This window comes from Schistocerca gregaria, chromosome 1, assembly GCF_023897955.1.
Source record: "Schistocerca gregaria isolate iqSchGreg1 chromosome 1, iqSchGreg1.2, whole genome shotgun sequence".
Taxonomy (NCBI): Eukaryota; Metazoa; Arthropoda; class Insecta; order Orthoptera; family Acrididae; genus Schistocerca; species Schistocerca gregaria.
The window spans coordinates 460898046-460919235 of record NC_064920.1 but is presented as its reverse complement, the minus strand read 5'-3'; the positions used below and the strand labels follow the sequence as shown (position 1 = coordinate 460919235).

At 46.5% G+C, this 21190-nt stretch overlaps 1 protein-coding gene across 1 annotated transcript in view; it reads left to right on the top strand.

Moving 5' to 3' along the window:
- The window catches only part of LOC126353926 (uncharacterized), a 72982-nt gene extending 51792 nt beyond the window's left edge, over nucleotides 1–21190 (top strand). Inside the window, exons 3-4 of the mRNA XM_050003225.1 lie at nucleotides 11709–11915; nucleotides 20977–21190. Of these exons, the coding sequence (XP_049859182.1) occupies nucleotides 11709–11915; nucleotides 20977–21190 (421 nt within the window). The remainder of the gene's footprint in view (nucleotides 1–11708; nucleotides 11916–20976) is intronic.

Sequence of the window (21190 nt, the reverse complement as noted above, 5' to 3'; positions counted from 1 at the left end):
CAGCACACAACACCCAGCCATCACGAGGCAGAGAAAATCTCCGACCCGCCGGGAATCGAACCCGGGAACCCAGGCGTGGGAAGCGAGAACGCTACCGCACGACCACGAGATGCGGGCTGAAAATCGCATGGGGAGAGATCAGAACTGTATAGAGAATGTGTGAGGGGTTCCCAGCGAAGCTTCTGCAGTGCACTCTAACAACCTTGTCAACATGCGAATGGTCATTATCCTGCAACAGAACGTTGCCACTCGTCAATATTCCAGGTCGTTTGAATTTGATGGCGCGCTTGAATTTTTGCGAAGTATCCACGTACCGCTGTGCGTTAATTGTGGTGTCGTGTTACAGAAAGTCAATGAGGAACGGGCCCTTGCAGTCAAAGGAAAAAGTCATGATGACTTTCCTGGCGCTGCTGTGCACCGCTTCGGATTTTACCTGTGTGGGCGAATCCACGTCCTTCCATTGCTGGCTGTGACGCTTGCTCTCCAGCTCAAGATGATGACACCGTGTTTCATTTCCCGGCGCAATACAGGACCGTAAACGATATTTTTCTTCGTGATACAGTTCCAGGTGCCGCAGTGATGTCGCCATTCTGTTCAACTTCTACTCTTCCATCAGGCTGTGAGTGGCTTCAGATGCTTTGTCAGGATGGCGTGAGCAGTACTGCAACTGATGCTCAGCATGCGTAGTATGTTTTCCAGCATCTGTCGTCAGTTATATCTGACGGCAGCATCCACCGCAGCATTGACAGAAAGCGTAGTCTCATTTCCATATTTTTGAAGACCAGTAGAAAGACAATCGCGGCCGTCAACTCGCTTCGGACGAAGAGGTGTACGCTTGGATACGATCATGGCTAGGAGGCAACCGCAAACATTTTTCCACGAAGGCAATAAGTTTCTTGTCTCACAGTGGGATAAACGTATTAACAGTTATTGCGATTGCTTTTGAAATAATAAACAGTTTACTTATTTGTTTCTATCTTTCTCTTTTATTTTTTACTGCCTCTTATACAGAAGCAACTAACTCTCACAACTCCGACGACATCGAATTTCACAAGATATAAAACTGAAGTCTACATTCACCATTATCAGTATTTCACTTAGCACTACGATTTTTAACGCAAGGTCAGGACTTCATCTATGCGAGCGTGTACACGAAGGGAGTGCTGTTTTTTCGGTCGTTTTCGACTGCGTTCGGAAAGTCTGTCTTGTATTATTTAAATTTATTTTTAGGGAAGGCTCTGATCTTTATTCAGCTTCCTGTCATTAGCCTGTCCTACCTGTGAAATCCCGAACATTATTGGATTTCTTGTTGACAGCAGAGATGATTAACCTGTGAATGGGAGTCTAAAACTTTTTTTTTTGAGTCATCAGTCTTCTGACTGGTTTGATGCGGTCTACCATCAACTCCTCTCCTGTTCCAACCTCTTCATCTCACGGCAGCACTTGCAACCTTAGTCTTCTAAAAATATCATGTGTTAAACATAGCTTGCAATTTTATAGCATTCATTTCCATTTTAGAGGTTCCTTTCCACGATATTGAATCATCCGAAAGTTATGTGAGGTATTTGAAAGTGATATATGTAAAAGTATAAAGGCTTTTAACAATTTTTCTTGGTGAGGGAGGTGGCCATGACACCTCCGTGGATCCGCAATTGTCTTGTCTCTTTCAGCCTCTTAGCAGGTGTCTAAATTGGCGGAAATGGAAAGTATTGAACTATGAAGACGGGGCTCACTGAACTGCAGTGTTTCCATGATGTGGCATGGTTTAAAATTTAATCCTCATGCCCGCTTATTTTCAGTATTTTCAGTACAAAAAAGGCATTACTATACGATGTGTCTAACGTTACTGGCGTTTAGTGGTGGAGATCGCATGCGAGAATATCTGTAGCACGTGCACCTACAGCAAACCATCTTCTTCTGTCTTTTATAAATGTGGAATCATTGGCGTAAAGGATATGAGAACAATGAACTGGCAAGTCGCACAGACAGTTGGCTGTAGTGCAATGACTGCAGAACGAGTATTGGCAGGATAGACTCAGGGCAAGAGATGGGCAAGAAGAGTGGACACTGGTCATTCCAGACGGACTACACCACAGAGGATATAGGGATGATTAAATTTGGTGTGCGGCCATAGGTTACAGGAGGTGTGTCACCGCTAACCGCCGGGAACAGATTACTAGCACTGTGAGCTGAAAAGTAATGCCTTCGAATTTGTGTGTGAAAACTCTTAAAGATTTTTAAATAAAACAAACGTAATTGACATTCTAGCTCTATATTCTTCATGTCTACATATTTGCAGTCCCCTGCCGCTAGATGGCTTCCAATTGTACGCTGTAACATGGCGGTGTCCAAGGTAACTATTTTGGTGCGTGAGAAAGAGCATACTATAACCGAGCTTCGAGTTCGGAAAGTTCTTCTCTTTTAGCATTACAATGCCGGAGCACACGCGAACTCTGTGACATTTGGAACAATCCGACACCTTGTGTTCTCTGTCAACGGTCATCCTCCGTACTGCCCCGACTTGGCCCCATCCGATTTTCGTATGGATTCAAAACGTAAAGAGCTCATTCGAGGATTTCACTTTGACAGTGGTGAAGCGGTACAAGCAGAGGTGAGATTGTGGCTCCGTCAACGAAGGCAAACATTGTACAGTGACGGTATCAACAAACTGGCCTCTTGTCGGGAAAAATGTGTTCATCGCCAATTGACTATGTTGAGCCGGCCGCGGTGGTCTAGAGGTTCTAGGCGCTCAGTCCGGAATCGCGCGACTGCTACGGTCGCAGGTTCGAATTCTGCCTCGGGCATGGATGTGTGTGATGTCTTTAGGTTAGTTGGGTTTAAGTAGTTCTAAGTTCTAGGGGACTGATGACCACAGATGTTAAGTCCCATAGTGCTCAGAGCCATTTGAACAATATTTTTGACTATGTTGAGAAATAAAGACGTGTACTTCAAGATTAAAGATATAGAAAGCTAGAAAAGTTTGTTTTACTCAAAAATCTTTAAGAGTTTTTACATACAAAATTCGGTGACATTACTTTTCAGTACGCTGTCGTAGAAGCTGGGTTGAGATCTGAAGTTTCCATGCGTCTTTTGTCGCTGACGTTGTGTAGTGTACAGCCAGAGTCAATGGGGTATTAAGTGGCATTCCATGGTGATCAGCTTTGAATATCGCTTTTGTTTGTGGCGGTCAGGTCGACGCCTACGTGTCTATAGACAGACAACCTGGTGAAAGGCCACAGCAAGCAGCGATTCTCGTGATCCATACTCTGCGACTTCTAGAATCGTGGTGTGAAGAACTATTGTATATGGTTACAGAACTGATTTGGTAACTGCTGAAGGAAGCTGAATGCTCACTAGTACGTCGTAAGAATAGTAAACTCTTTTGCCTTACCACTCATGAGCAAATGGCATACTGCAGCAGGATAATACAAGATCGCCTCATCTTAGTTCACAGTGCAAACGTCCCACCTACCTCATGCGAGTCTTCTTGGAGTCCGCCCCCTCCATTGACCATCTCCTCACCCAGGGTGCTGTAAATAATTATATATATGATTATTTATATTATTTTGGTTTTTTTTATAATTGTTGTTGAACTGAATTGAGATGGGTGAAAATATTTTTAAAAAATCAGTGAATATATTTCAACCATGATAAGGTGGCATCGGACATATACTTTGAGAATTTCGTCGTCGTAAGCAGGAGGTTCGTGGGCCACGTTATTTCTAAGCTTAAGTGAGATAAATACTGAAAATACAGTTTACATATAATGTTGAAATTTTAGGATCATGGATTAAACAAATAATGAAATCACAATAGCATTAATCATAACTATAATTACTGAAGTGCACTATGCTACTTACATTGGGAATACAATATTAATCACTAGTGATACGTTGATTATCCGCACGTCGGTATCTCGTCCGTGCGCAGTGGAAATTTCCTTATATAGTTACTAGTATACGCGAGTATGCGCCCTGCAGTACGCAGTGACTTTTTATAAAATTAAAGAGTTTAAATTAGAGCGGCCAGTCTAACGCGCGAGGCTCTCCCTCGACTCCATTCCAGAACAGATAACAGCAGAAGTAATTAACAAAAGACTACACATCCTTTCTGTGTCTCACCAGCGATCACATGCAACTACGCACAAGATAACTTGCATTTGCTTTCATCCTTTATTAAACAGTGTTCTCTGATTTAAAAAAAGATTTACATGCTATGGCTAAAAATGTGCCTCTAAAGAGCCCTGATTTACCGCCATCACCACCCTGTAGAATCCTCCAAGTCCCTTCCCCAATCCTATCACTGCCAACGATGCCTCATGCACCATGACCACCTGACCCCAAACTGCAAATCCCCCCCCCCCGACCTGTCCCCATTGCAAGGCCTCACACTTTCTTAAAAACTGCCCCAACCTCGCTGCTCCACCTTCCTGTACCACCTGCCACGGCCCTCATCTCACTTACTCCCACAAGTGTAAATCCAAACCCCCTCAAGCCACCCCCGAGCTTACAGTCCCTGTCCGTCCCGTTGATCCCCGCCCCCCCCCCCCGTCCAACAATTCCCTCCATCCCCCCCCCCCCATGACCGAGGACACCATCCGGTTCCTTACCGTTGTTCTCCAAAACATTCACCCTTTTCAGTGCCCCCACACCTTCCAACAAATCTCCCTTGCCGCCCGCTCCATTTTACACATGAACACCTTTGCCACTTACTCCCATAGCCAAGCCCACTTCATCTTCACCTGCCTCGACACCCTAGTTTAAGCCTCTTCCCTTCCCTCTCTCCCCCCCCCCCTCTCTTCTCGCCATGGCGTGGCACGAGTATTGCATCCTCTTCCAGAACATTCACTCCTTCTGCTCCAACAAATACCTCCTCATGCACACCCTCTCCCACCACCAGGTCGACACCTTCCTCTTGAACGAAACCTTTCTCTAGCACCACCATTCTATCCACGCCTCTCCCTATATCCTCCACCGCACTGATGCTCCTGGTCCTCGTGTGCAGGGTGGAGTCATGATTGGCCACCTTAAGCATATCCCTGTCCAGCCACAACCTCTCCTCAATGACCCCACAGAACACCTTATCCTTGGTGTCTTCTTCCCCTCCCTCACAATTACCTGTGCCACCATCTATGTCCACTCCACTGCTCCTCTTCTGTCAAATTGACCGCACCTTCTCCATCTATGTGATTGCTGCTGACCTCAACATCCATAGCCTCTCCTGCCGCCCTTTGGCAGTGGCATCAGTTCCTCTCCACTATCCAAGGTGACCTTTTTCTCCTTCCCCAGCACATCCGGCCTGAAAGTGACACCACCTCAGAAGTTGTCATTGCCTCTGCCAAACTCCTTGGGTGTATATCCGTCGCCATCCTTGGCCCCACAGGTAGTGATCACCTCCCCGTCCTTCTCACCATAACATCTGCTCACCGCCCCCTCCTGCTTCCCACCCTGCATCCCTGCCCAAGGTCGTCCATGACTACCACTGTGCCAACTGGATGCCTACCGGGAATCCATCACCACCCAGGTCGAAAGCCACCCTCTTACCTATAGCCATCCTGACAACATCATCCACGCCTCGTCCTTCCTTCAGAAGGTAATTATTGACGCCGTGGAGGCCCATGTTCCTACTAAAACCGTCCAGCCCCACTGTCCCACTCCTCCTGCTCCGTGAATCCCGCCGCCTCTATCGAATCTTCCTGCGCACTTGTGACAGGGATACACTCCAATGCTACTGGCAGATACAGCAACACATACGGGACGTTATTACAGCAACGAAACGCCGAGGATGGCGCCAGACCTGCATATGATTCAACGCCACCCTCCCTATCAACTCCTCCAAGTACTGGTCCGCCTTCCATCACCTTACTGGTTCCCATTCTGCTCTCACTACCCCCTTCTCTACAACGACTGCCCGCTTCCTGACCACCTCAGTAAGGCCAACCACTTCGCTTCCCACCTTTCGGAGGTCTTCTCCATCCCAGAAGATCCCCACTATGATTATTCTCTTTTCCCCACCGTCATGGAACGTGCTGATACCTTGGTCGCTCCACTTGCTCCTAGTCTCCATTACTTCGGGCAGTTGCCCACCTCTGACATCAACACTCCAATCACAACACAAGACATTACACTTATCCTTCAGTCCAAATGCAATATGGCCCCTGGTCATGACTGTGTCACCTACTGCCATCTTAGACAAAGCCCCTATCCCTTCCTGGCTGTCCTCACCCATCTCTATATCATCCTCTCAACTGGTTTCTACCCTGACCTGTGGAAGACCTCCCGCGTCTTCTTATTCCTCAAATCCAACCAACCCCCTTCTGCTGCCTCTTCCTATCATCCCATCTTCCTCACTTCCATCTTCAGTAAGGTCTTTGAATCCATCCTCTCCTGCCGTATCCATCATCACCTTAATCAACACCACCTCCTCCCCCTTACCCAGTGTGGCTTCTGACCCTCCTTCTCCGCTGAAGACCAACTCCTTAACCTTGTTCACCTTCTCTCCCTCCAGCTCAACTCCCGTCGCTCCACCATTTTTGTTTCCCTCGACCTCCAAAATGCCTATGACCATGTATGGCATCCCAGTCTCCTCTTTAAACTTCAAACCTACTCCCTGCCTAATAATTTTGTCCGTCTTGTCGCTTCCTTCCTCTCGCACTGTCCTTCCTATGTCACTCTCCACAACACCAACTCCTGTATCTTTTATCCCACTGCTGGCGCTCCCTAGGGCTCTGTTCTCTCCACTCTCTTTTATCTCTTGTATACGGCTGATATTCCCAAGCCACCCCCACCTGTCCACCTTCTCCAATATGCTGATGACACTGCCTTCCTGGCTCTCTATCCTACCCTTAAACGGTCCCAACACACCCTCCAAATCCACCTTAACCAGTTCGCCACTTGGTGTAACCAGTGGTTTCTCCATCTCAACCCCTACAAAACCCAGGCAATCATCACAGGCTGCACCACTCACTCCTTCCGTCTCCATGATTTATACCTCACCCTTTATGGTCGTCATATCCAGCTCACCCCCACCCTGAGATACCTTGGCTTCATCCTCGACCGTCAACTCACCTGGACCTCTCACCTCCAGACCATACAGCAGTAAGCCCATTCCCACCTCCACCTCCTGAAACTCCTGTCTGGCCAGACATGGGGACTGCATCCTTCCACCATCCTCCACACCTGCAAATCCCTCAAGTGTCCTATCCTCTGTTATGCCAGCATTGCCTGGATCTCTGCATCCACCCACTTTTACAAGGCCCTCCAAGTCCTCGAGCACCATGCGCTCCACCTTGACTTCTGTATCTGCCTTCCTTCTACCACATGGCTCCTGAATGAACTCATCCCCTTCCCCCACCTCCTCCTGTTCCTCCAACATCTCCGCATCCCTTACATTGTTCGCAGAATTGATCCCCCCCCCCCCCCCGGTTTCCTCCTTCCTCTCCATCCCCCCTGTTGCCAGGCCTCTATCGCTGTATCCCTCCCTCTCTTCGCCTCCACACCCTCCATCTCCTTCATCAGGGCAATTTACAGCGCCTGCCCCTCCCAGATGTCGAACTTCGCTGTGACATATTCCCTTCCCTTCCACTATAACCTGGCCTTGTTCCCCCCTCCCCAGGGCCCCCCTTTTCCTCTCCCCTCCTTCTATCAGAGCGGATTTTCCTCTTTCCACCCCTTGAGACCCTGCACCCCATCCTTGCCTCTTTCCCTCCCACTTCCCTCCCTACCTGGCGCTCTTCAGCGCACCCCCCTCCCATCTCCCCCCTCTCTTCCCCTCCCTCCCTTCTTCCCTTCTCCGTCATCTCCTTGCGCCTGGCAGATCCTCTGTTTTGATCATTGTCAGTGTGCCATGTCAGTGTTGTGTTTAGTGCTGTTTCTCCTGTGGGTCTCGAGACTTTTATACTCCAGTCATACTGCAACTTGTGTTCTTTTAATTGTCCCAGTTTTGGTTTTTTGTGTGCACTACTTTTTTATGGTTTTTATCTCCATTTTACAGTCGCTCCTTTTTTGTCTATTGCCTGTTCCCCCCTTTTTATATCTATGTTCACCACGTTTTCTCCTTTGTTATTTTTAAATGTCTTCTATTGCTTGTTCTGTCTTTCGGCTGAAGAGCAGCGCATATGGTGTTGCCAGCCCGCCCCCCATGGGAAATTGAAATAAAATAAAGGAAAAAAAAGTTTTTGATTTCTGTTCCCTCGAGTTAGTGCGACGGCCTACTCACCTAAATATGGCGGCCAGATGACGATATATTCCCGCTGGAGATCCGGACATGAATACATTATGCCGGGAAAGTATACGGACCCACACCTTTCCTTGTTACACTTTAAGCCAGACTTGTTGAGAATTTGAAATAAACACTTCATTTGCCAAATGTTCTACAGGCGTACAACTGGCGACAACTATGTCATCCACATAAGGTATACATGACGAGACTCCAGTTTTATTGTTCCAAAAAATTTTGAAAAATAGCAGCAGCTGAAGCACTTCCGGATAATAGTCTTTGAAACTGGAACGACTCCAAGTGAATCTTGATCAGAAAAAATGGCTTGGACTGCTTGTATAGTGATACCTGTAAATATGCCTCACATATATGAATCATCAAGAAGGATCTGCCCTGTTCCAACCTGTCCTTTAATTCCTCCAGTCATTGGAAAGGAAAAGAATGAATGACACTTTGTGGGTTTACCATGGTTAGAAATCAGCAAACAGATGTAAACCTTCTGGCGGCTCCTTAACTATCACCAGACGGGATGCCCACAGGCTTGCAGAAGCAGGTTACATTACCCCAGGGCTTTTCCACGCTTACAGATACTGACGAAAGTTCCTCGCTTCAGTACTGAAACTAAGCGATGTCAATCCCGATGATGCCACATTAATCTACACCGTGGAGTTCTGTCTCCTCCGTAGAAGATCCAGGCTGGCTACTGACCATGAGCTCTTGTTTCTATCAGAAATCTGTGTTCCATTCCGTTAACTATGAACACCAAGCAACATTCTGCCTCTATCATGACATGAGCAATGTTTCGTTTTATCAGGAATATCATCCGATGGTTGAGGAATTTCAACTAGCATTTAATGAACGCTTGTTCTGATGCTGTCCATTATACTTTTTAATCTACCACTCTTGCACCTAGTGGCCCACTATCCTACATCCATGAACACCTGGGTTTCCGACACTGCTCCTTAAAGTGACCGAAGCATCCACATCTACAACACTTTACCTCAGAAGAAAAAATATACCATTTATCCCGTCCCCATGTCACACTCTCGAGTTCCCAATAGTACAGGCCAAGTCTTTTGGGCTTTCCATCCTGACCCTCCTCGATGTGTCTGCTGTTCTCAGGTTCTTACTGAATGACTTTATCGCCCCCGATTATGCTTAATTCATGCATATTTATACTGAATTCCATCCAAAAATACTTCTGCTGATTCTTTATGTTTTTGTGACAGATCATTGAGTTGTTTCCTGAAAACCTTGCATTATTTTGTTTGTAATATCACTGATAAAAACCCTTTTCATGTCGTTCAGACGTCTGTACCTTTCTCAATACCTCATGGTACCACAAACAAATGATAGCAGTTAGTACTTTCAAGATAGATAACTTTGATACTTAAATGATAAGCATATTTCAATATTATATGCAAAGTACTTCTTTTTATATTATTAACATGAAAGTGGATATCGTATTTTTGATCCAACTTTCTGAAATTATATCCTCGTAAGCTCATAGGACGAAATACGAGGGTATCAGTCTCTACCTGAAAAGAGCACCCTGATCGATTTTGTTCGCTGTAGATAGCCTGGAAACGGTACCAAGCGGTCATGGCAGTTAAGTGTGTTGTGTATGTGTCTTTTGTATCGAATTAGCGCAGTAATATGGGCCGACTTGGAGACGTGACAGAATGGAAGAAAGGAGCTATTGTTTTTGAATGTGTCTATGACCACACCGTTAATGATAATACCTGATTTGTTGATGAATCAACGGGGATTTCCAACGTATTTACGAGTAAGGATGTACCACTCGCAGTCATATAATACGATGTGAGGACAGTGATCATAAAAAGGGCCTAACCGCCGGCCACGGTGGCCCAGCGGTTCTAGGCACTTCAGTCCGGAACCGCGCGACTGCTACAGTCGCAGATTCGAATCCTACCTCGGGCATGGATGTGTGTGATGTCCTTAGGTTAGTTAGGTTTAAGTAGTTCTAAGTTCTAGGGGACTGATGACCTCAGATGTTAAGTCCCATAGTGCTCAGAGCCATTTGAACCATTTGGGCCTTACTGGTAGGGACCGAAGACGTGTGTCACGTTTTGTCAATGACAATCGGTTTCAAACAAGGCAGGAATTGCTCTTGTCACTGAATACAGATCGACCTCAACCAGTTTTACAAGCTGAAAGTGTGAAGGTAGTGTAAGCGAAGGACATTTGGATTCGATTATCTCTCAGAAAGCCATTGCTCAACGCGACGCGCAAAGCTGCACGTATTCAGTGGGCCAAACAACACAGAAAATTGTTAGTAACTTTGTCAGTAACTGACTGTGGTGTGTAATGCTGTCCGTTGAGTCGTGGTTTTTAGCTCTTCTGAAATAAAGCAAGGCGTCCAGTGGTCCGACATTCCAATGAGGCGTTTAACGAAAAGTTTGTGTAGTGTGCAGTTCAGGCGGCAGACGATTCTGGAATTTTTTGGGAGCGTTTTCGTATACTGACCTGGCCCACCCATTCACGTCAGCGTGAACATGAACCAGGGCACTTATCTCAACTTTATCGGCGGCAATGTCTTGCCCTTTCTTCTACATTTTTATGATGTCACTACAGCAGTGACATCATAAAAATGTAGAAGAAAGGGCAAGACATTGCCACCGATAAAGTTGAGATAAGTGCCCTGGTTCATATTCACGCTGACGTGAATGGGTGAGCCAGGTCAGTATACGAAAAGTGTTCCAAGGCATGTTCACAATTCTACATGAGTACGTCCCTGATTTGACGCACATTGAAGCTCCCAATTGCAGCTCGACTGGGCCACTAAATCAGCCGATCTGAATTTCGTAAAAATATATAAGACTATTTGGGACAAAATGGCACTTAACCGCTGAGGTCATCAGTCCCCTAGAACTTAGAACTGCTTAAATCTAACTAACCTAACGACATCATACACATCCATGCCCGAGGCAGGATTCGAACCTGTGACGGTCGCGCGGTTCCAGACTGTAGCGCCTAGAACCGCTCGGCCACTCCGACCGGCCTATTTGGGGCAGAAGGTGAAAGGTATCAGTCAGCAGTCCCTAGTTTAGTAGCTCTCCAGGAGCTAATCATCAATGAGTGTCTTCCGTTGGATTATGGTTTACCTAGAGAAGCTTTAAACCCACGTCCTCAGAGAACAGGGGCCACTATCAAGACCAGTTATGGCGTTACACGGTATTAGCGAAATGTCTCCTGGAGGTAACTCAATTTTTCGCATGGTTTGCTTAAGATTAAGTCCAGGAGCTATTTGGAGTTGTTAGTTGAAGCTTCCTCCATAGTTACTGTTGCTGACATCTGATGTCGCTTTCCGCCAGGAATAAAATCAATGTCGCAACTTCTTGGACAGACGGTGTACGTGTGTAATGTGTCGTACTATGCGACTCAACTTCTGAGGACCTAAGGACAGTTGTCAACCTACAGGTCTGCCAGTTGATACTTTAAACAGCATTGCTTTCACCTGCGCGTTGCAGGCTCGTATGGGCGGTCGTGCAAGTGGCGGCGGGCGTGTGGTGCGCCCGCTACATCCTGGCCGTGTACCGCGACTACCAGGACACGCCGACCGCCACCACCGTCGAGTCCACCACGCACCCCATCTGGAGCGTCCCCTTCCCCGCGCTCGCCGTGTGCAACATCAACAGGATTAGCCGGGCTGCCGTTATCGCAATGGCTGCCAATATGTGAGTACCGCAAATGCTCTCGCCTCCACCCCCTCCCCCTTTTTTTGATTCGTGATTCTTCTGACTGGTTTGATGAGATCTGCCACGAATTGTGCCCCTGTGCAAACTTTTTATCTCAGAGTAACACTAGCAACCTACGTCCTCAGTTATTTGCTGGATGTGTCCCAATCTCTGTCCTCTACAGTTTTTACTCTCTACAGCTCCGTCTAGTACCATAGATGTTATTTCCCTGAGTTCTTAACAGTGTCTATCATCGTGCCCCTTCTTCTTGTCAGAGTCTTACATATATTCATTTCCTCGGCGATTCTGTGGCGAACCTCCTTATTCCCTACCTTATCAGTCCATCTAACTTTCAACATTCGTCTGTAACATCACACTCAAATGTTTTGATTCTCTTCTGTTCCATTTTTCCCACCGTCCTGGTTTCAGCAGCATGCAGTGCTGTGTTTCAAGCGTACAATCTCAGAATTATCTTCCTCAGATTTGGCCTATGTTTGATAGTAATAGGCTTCTCTTGGCCAGGAGTGCAGTTTTTGCCAGTGCTAGTTTCCTTTTCATGTTCTCCTTGTTCCATCCATCATGGCTTATTTTGCTGCTTATGTGGCAGGATTCCTTAACTTCATCTGCTTCGTAATACGCAGTTCTGATGTTAAGATTCTCGCTGTTATCATCTCTGCTATCTCTCATTACTTTCGTCTTTCTTCTGTTTACTCTCAATACCTATTCTGTACTCACTAGTATGTTCATTCCATTCAACAGATCCTGTAACGCTTCTTCATTTTCACCGTGGATAGCACTGACATTAGCGAATATTAACATTGAAATTTTTTCGCTTTGAATTTTTAGCCCACTTTTGAAGCTTTCTTTTACTTCCGTCATTGCTTCTTCGACGTGTAGATTGAACAACAGGGGCGAAAGACTATATTCCTGACTTATATCCTTTTTAGTCCGTACACTTCATTCTCAGTCTTCCACTCTTATTGTGCCCTCTTGCTTCTTGTACATATTGAACGTTACCCGCCTTTCCATGTAGCTTAACGCTATTTTTCTCAGAAATTCATCTACGTATACATCGACGTATATATCCCATCAGCAACCAAGCGGTGTGTGGCGGAGGGTACTATTCGCGCCAAAGTCATATTTCCCCCCTCTGTTCCACTCGCGGATCGTGCAAGGAAAAACGACTGTCTGAACGCCTCAGTACGAGCCCTAATTTCCCTTATCTTTGAATGGTGATCACTGCGCGATTTGAAAGCCGGCGGTAATAATATGAGCTCTATATCTTCGGCGAAGATCGGATTCTGGAATGTACTGAGCAGCCCCTTCCGTTTAGCGCGTCGTCTATCTGCAAGTGTGTCCCACTTTAAACTTTCTATGAGATTTGTAACGCTCTCGCGATGGCTAAACGTACCAATCACGAATATTAGACCCAGCAGGAAACAGCACCATATAGACGAACAATACTCTAAGACTGGATGAACTTAAGTATTGTAAGCAATATCCTTTGTTGAAGGACTGCATCGCTTCATGATTTTACCAATAAACCGCAATCTAGAGTTCGGATATCATAAAAGAGTTTACATTGTCGAACACTTTTTCCAGATTGACAAATGATATCAACGTGTCGTTATTTTTCTATAGTCTTGCTTCCATTATCAACCACAACGTCACAACTGCCTCCCTGATGACTTTATCTTTCCTAAAATCAAACAGATCATCATCTAACACATCGTATATTTTATTTCTCAATATTATCCTTGAAAGCAACTTGGGTGCATCAGCTGTTAAGTTGAATATGTGATAATTCTCGCACTTGTCGGCTCTTACAATCTTGGGAATTGCGATGATGCTTTTCCGAAAGTCTGATGTTATGTCGCATACATTTGACACACCAAGGTGAATAGTCATTTTGTTGTCACTTCTACCAATGATTTTTAAATTCCGTTGGAATGTTATCTATCACTTCTGCCTTATTTGATTTGAAGTCTTTAAAGGCTCTTCTAAACTCTGACTCTAGTATTGGATATCTCTTCCCTATCAACTCCTCTTTGTTCTTCTGTCATCAGATAAGTCCTCTCCCTCATAGTCGCACTCATTGTACTCTTTCCACCCATCGCTCTTTTCGCTGCATTTAACAGTGGAATTCCCACTGCACTCTTAATGTTACCGCAGTCGCTTTTAATTTTCCCAAATGTTGTTTTGACTGTTCTATATCGTGAATCAGTCCTTCCGACAATCCTTTCTTTGCCGGCCGATGTGGTCGAGCGGTTCTAGGCGCTTCAGTCCGGAACCGCGCGCCTGCTACGGTCGCACGATCGAATCCTGCCTAAGGTATGGGTGTGTGCGATGTCCTTAGGATAGTTACGTTTATGTAGCTCTAAGTGTACGGGACTGATGACCTCAGATGTTAAGTCCCATAGTGCTTAGAGCCAATCTTTTCTTTTTCGATTTCTTCACATTTTTCCAGCAGCCATTTCGCCTTAGCTTCTCTGCACTTCCTATTTATTTCATTCTAAGTGACTTGTGTTTCTGTATTCCTGAATTTCCTTGAACATTTTGTAGTTCCTTCTTTCGTCGATCAACTGAAATATATCTTCTGTTACGCATGGTTTCTTCGCAGTTTCCTTTCCTGTACGTTTTTCTCTTCAGCTTCTGTGATTGCCCTTTTTACTGATGCTCATTCCTCTTCAACTGAACTGCCTACTGAGCTATCCATTATCAGAGTATCTATAGCCTCAGAGAACTTCAAGCGTATCTCTGCATTCCTTATTAGTGCCATATTCCACTTCTTTGCACGTTGTTTCTTCCTGACTTCAGCCTACTCTTCATCATTACCAAACTGAGATCTGAGTCTCTATCTGCCCATGGTTACATCTTCCAATCCAGTATATGTTTTCGCAATCTCTGTCTGATCATGATGTAATCTAGCTCAAATCTTCCTGTATCTCCAGACCTTTCTCAAGTACATCTCCTAGTCTTGTGGTTTTTGAACAGTGTATTCACTATTGCCATCTGAAATTTATTGCAGAAATCAGTTACTCTTTCTCATTCCTACTATCTCCTGTAACCTTTTCTTCTACTCCTTCCCCTACAACCGCAGTCCAGTCCCCATGACTATTAGATTTTCTTCTCCCTTTACGTACTGAATTACCCGTTCAATGACCTCATTTACTTTCTCTACGAACCTGGTTGGTTTTCGCGTTCTAAGATCGAGAGAGTCTGTGGAAAGCGGTTGAGGGATGGTGAAACCACTTGTATGCAACAGGGTGTTCGACGTCTACGCCTCATTAGCGAACGTGGAGGTTTGAGACTAGCCCGCTCTGTCGAGGATACGTGTCGATCTGTGCAGATCTGACGGCAGAGTACAGTGCTGGAGCAGGCTCAAGCGTTTCGGAGCACACCGTTCAGTGGACACTGCTGAACATGGGCTCCACACGAACCGACCCCTACGTTTTCTCATTTTGGCCCAACGACATCGTGAATTATGATCGTAGTGGGCGTGGGATCATCGAGGTTGGACCGTGCATGAATGGAAACTTGTTTGTTGGGCGGATGAATCAAATTTCCTGTTACATCAGGGCAACAGTCGTGTTCAGACACGCTGTCATCCAGGCCAATGGCTGTTCGAAAAAATGCACCGCTCTACGGACGCAGACCAGAGGAAGCAGTGTTTTGCTACAGAGGACATTAATCTGGGCTTCCATAGTACTGGTGCAAGTAATCAAAGACACCATGACAGGCGTGGACTATAGTAGCATTATTGTGGCCCACCTGCATCGCTTCAATGGTGATGACTTCATCTAGAGGGGTAACGGTTGATGTCATCGTGTCACGCTTCCTTAAAGAGAATTATAGTGAACTATCTTTGTGTATTGTGCACCATATTCGCCTGATCTGAACCCTGTGGAACACATCTGCAATGATATCGGACGCCAGCTCCTCGCACGCAGGCAGACCCTCCGTAATTTATTAAAATCGCATGAGCCGTGCATGGACATCTGGTGGTACATGCCTCCAGAATCCTACCAAGGACCTGTCGAATCTATCCCACGGAAAATCACTGCATTGCGTTCCACGGAAAATCACTGCATTGCGTTCCAAAGACTGCTTCGCAGCCAACCGACGTATCAAAACACTCCAAATTGTTGTTGTTGGCAGATGTAACTCCCGCCTGGGTCGAGGAGTCGATTTTGTAGGACTAAGATGGAAAGCGGTTTGAATTCGTGCAACATTTTCGTCGGAAACATGAGGGTGGTCACTACTCCTGTGTCTGCAAACTGTCGATAGTATCTTCGAACGTCCCACCCATTCGGAGGATCAGTTTGGTACCTCGGCCTGAAACATCTTTGCACTACATTTCCGGAATTACATTTCGCAAAATCGAGAACACAAAAAAATGATTTCTGCTGCGGAGTGAGGAGCCGTGGAAAAGTGATCGATAATTTTGACAACCTAATAATTTGTGATACGTATATTCTTTTAGAGATACCCTGTATAAGTTTTCCTACTATATTGCAGACAAGCTCGGTGGATAACTCCATATGTCGCCATAAAATTCCAGGAAACTTTTTTTTTTTTTTTAGTTCCAAGGATATGTGATGATCCTATGTCCTACTATTTCGATATGTTTCTCACTCTTTGTAACATTCGAATGCCAGCTTATTGTCATGCTTCATCGCAGAATGTATGTTACGTTAATATAGCTACCACCGGTTTAGACGAGGGCTACATTCCAGGGTAATCGCTGCCTCCTGACAATCCTTGGGATAGTCTGTCAATTGTTGTTGCTTGGTGCGAGCTCTTACTATCGCAGTTAGTTTGCGGTCAAGTCATGTGGGTTGAGGCGATGGGTGTCCTCGTATGTATCTGAGTGTATTGATAAGTGTCTGAGATGAGTACAGTCCGTGATCTGCTAACAATAAATATTCTTAATCGAGGCCGTCGTTATCTGCTTCCTCAAACTACCAGCAAATGAAATAAATATATCGTTAACACCTTGGAGCGGAGAGAGGCAGCATAGGTATAAATCCTCGACTGGAGCTAAACATACAACTAGTTAAGAATGTTGAGCCGTCGAGGCATAGTGTCCATTCGGTAATTGCGAACAGGACAATAGAAGACTGTAACGTGACGACTCTTGGGAGAATACTGGGGCTGAAGTGAAACGTAACAAATAGTTAAGTGGCTTCTGAGTCCTAGTAAATATGAACAGAAAGCCAGAAGTTTGGAATTGGTTTCCACTGACCAGGTACGGCGAGCACCTGTGGTCACTGAGAGGATTAGGGCTAGCGAGCGACCGGGTATTGCCACCATGGCATCTATAGGTGGTCGCAGGTGAGCCGTTTTGGACTGCAGGTCGCTGGACCCTACGTAGCACGTACGTCTAGCTAACGACAGGCACAACACACACTTTAAAACCCGAAATGAGACCAGGAAGACGCCTACAGTACACAAGAGCACAAAGTCAGTCAACAGAAAGCAATACATCGTATAAAAGAAATACCAACTGATCGTAAACATATTTACAATCAAACCATTCAATCTACCACAAATTATTACACTTAAAGAGTGACAAATAATTTTATGAAATACACTAAACCATACATCAGGTAATGGCATTGTACAGTAGCTATAATCGCCACAAACAACAAATATTAAATTGTTGTTACATATTCTATAACATTAACTCCTTATATCTATGGGTGTCGAAACGGACTGTTCTCCAAACATGATTTGTTAAAAGGGAGCAATATCTAGTTGTTAGTCAGTTGATTTATTAATCTGTGGCCAATGCTGATTGCAATTTACATGAGAAGAAGCGCAAACGTGTCGATATTAATGAATATACACTCCTGGAAATGGAAAAAAGAACACATTGACACCGGTGTGTCAGACCCACCATACTTGCTCCGGACACTGCGAGAGGGCTGTACAAGCAATGATCACACGCACGGCACAGCGGACACACCAGGAACCGCGGTGTTGGCCGTCGAATGGCGCTATCTGCGCAGCATTTGTGCACCGCCGCCGTCAGTGTCAGCCAGTTTGCCGTGGCATACGGAGCTCCATCGCAGTCTTTAACACTGGTAGCATGCCGCGACATCGTGGACGTGAACCGTATGTGCAGTTGACGGACTTTGAGCGAGGGCGTATAGTGGGCATGCGGGAGGCCGGGTGGACGTACCGCCGAATTGCTCAACACGTGGGGCGTGAGGTCTCCACAGTACATCGATGTAGTCGCCAGTGGTCGGCGGAAGGTGCACGCGCCCCTCGACCTGGGACCGGACCGCAGCGACGCACGGATGCACGCCAAGACCGTAGGATCCTACGCAGTGCCGTAGGGGACCGCACCGCCACTTCCCAGCAAATTAGGGACACTGTTGCTCCTGGGGTATTGGCGAGGACCATTCGCAACCGTCTCCATGAAGCTGGGCTACGGTCCCGCACACCGTTAGGCCGTCTCCCGCTCACGCCCCAACATCGTGCAGCCCGCCTCCAGTGGTGTCGCGACAGGCGTGAATGGAGGGACGAATGGAGACGTGTCGTCTTCAGCGATGAGAGTCGCTTCTGCCTCGGCGCCAATGATGGTCGTATGCGTGTTTGGCGCCGTGCAGGTGAGCGCCACAATCAGGACTGCATACGACCGAGGCGCACAGGGCCAACACCCGGCATCATGGTGTGGGGAGCGATCTCCTACACTGGCCGTACACCTCTGGTGATCGTCGAGGGGACACTGAATAGTGCACGGTACATCCAAACCGTCATCGAACCCATCGTTCTACCATTCCTAGACCGGCAAGGGAACTTGCTGTTCCAACAGGACAATGCACGTCCGCATGTATCCCGTGCCACCCAACGTGCTCTAGAAGGTGTAAGTCAACTACCCTGGCCAGCAAGATCTCCGGATCTGTCCCCCATTGAGCATGTTTGGGACTGGATGAAGCGTCGTCTCACGCAGTCTGCACGTCCAGCACGAACGCTGGTCCAACTGAGGCGCCAGGTGGAAATGGCATGGCAAGCCGTTCCACAGGACTACATCCAGCATCTCTACGATCGTCTCCATGGGAGAATAGCAGCCTGCATTGCTGCGAAAGGTGGATATACACTGTACTAGTGCCGACATTGTGCATGCTCTGTTGCCTGTGTCTATGTGCCTGTGGTTCTGTCAGTGTGATTCTGTGATGTATCTGACTCCAGGAATGTGTTAATAAAGTTTCCCCTTCCTGGGACAATGAATTCACGGTGTTCTTATTTCAATTTCCAGGAGTATATATATATGAGATGGTGTCAGAAGACACATCATGACATAACCTGTCGATCAGAATATGTATTTTTTTCTACAGAATAGTTAGTGTAATAATGATGGTCCATTTGCATATATGTCAAAGTTTTGTACGATGTGAATAACTTGGAGGCGAGCTGCTCCAGCTCTCACTGGCTGAAGTGTCATGACTTTGGTGGACGCTGCTGGTCAAAGAAGTGCTCCTGAAAGCGAGAGGGACGGAAGAGAGAGAAGAACACTTCGCGTCGCTGGCCTAGAAGGAGGGAGTCTTAATTTTTGCCATCAGAGAATGCGACAGAGTTGTGTGAGTTTAATTATGTGCAGACACTTCGGATCGCTTATCGGATATTGGTTACAGACATCGAAGAAACTTATATACTGGCTGCAAGTTGTGGCTTGATCTTAGTAGGGATTCTGTCATCTTTCGTGCCACATTAGGTAATTCAAGGGCTGCTGATGTACTTCAGTAATTAACTTTGTTTACGTGTAAAACTGATGTAGGGCTACAAGTGAGTAGTAGTCTGGACCTTGCTGAATAAGTGGTGTGTTCTTAAAAGTTAAATCTGCTGTATTGCCTAGGTTTGTTACAGATGTTTTCCTGTTTGTTGATATTCATTGTCGTCGGGAACTTGGCAGGTGCATTTGCGTGTGCCTACCTGGAGCAAAACTTGTTTGCACTTAGTTATTCGACCACAGGATCACCTTTTGATACATTATTTTGCTAATACAGCTACAGGGCGTAAAGCGGCTGGTGTACGGCTCGTCCATAGAACTTTTACGACCAAAATGTATTCAGAGCTGTACATATATCCTGCAAACAGGTCGAATATGGGGCTGCTGTCGACAATGCCTATGTAAGAAAACAAGTGTCTGGATCAGTTGTTAGATCGGTTACTACTGCTACAATGGCAGGTTATCAAGGTTTAAGTGAGTTTGAACGTGGTGTTATAGTGGGCGCACGAACTACGGGACACAGCATCTCCGGGGTAGCGATGAAGTCGGGATTTTCCAGTACGACCATTTCACGAGTGTACCGTGAATATCAGGAAGGTGTCTCCTACCTGGAGACATTGCTACGATCCGTACTGTCGTCCTCGTAAACGCCACCCATGTCACAGTGAATTTCACCCGATTTATGGCATTTGAACGTCGAATAACGAACTACGCTTCGCTGCTCTTCACAAGTTGACATCAGGAACAAGCCCGCCATGTTTGTTTCGTAGTTCAGGTTTCTCTCGATAGAGCTGCACATGAAAAATATTATCTGTAGCACACACTTCAAACTGTATCGTTGAGAAACTTCAGCATTCCAACTGCGATACCAGAGAAGAAAAAAATAGTGCATTGTTTTCCACTCCTGCCTCGTAATTTAAGAGCGAATAGTGCCAAAGGACTCACTGCACTTCCCTTATGTCCAGTCAAATGATAAAACAGAAAATAAGGTATTTACCGAATAAGCCACCATTATTTTAACAAATGGTAAGATACACGATCCATTCTGCTCACTATGGCACTTACTGGGTGGATACATGTGTCAGCTTGCCACAGAGTCTCCGAGCTACCTTCTCGTGGCAGTGTTTACATTGCCGACACATGCGCCTGCCACTGCGGTATTTCTGAACTACATGCCTGTCCTGAACAAAGGGGTACACAAATACAGTCTCAAATTTCCCAACAGGGAGTAGGTTATACTGGGTGGACTGACACGAACAGTTACAACATAGCACACGCACTGCGAGGCAGCTGGGTCAGAGTGTGGTTTTGGCGCCGTGATGCCAGGAGCGCCGCCACCGGGCTGGAGGCTGGGCGGCTGGAGCGGCTGCTGCCGCTGCTGGGCCGGCTGCACGAGACGCAGCCCGGGGACCCGCGCCACGCGGACCCCCGCCTGCGGGAGCTGCACGGCGCGCTTGAGCTGGCCGCCCAGCGGGACACGCCCGCCGCTGGAGAAGCGCCCTACCACGTCACACGCCTCATGCGACAGGTACGTTCGTAA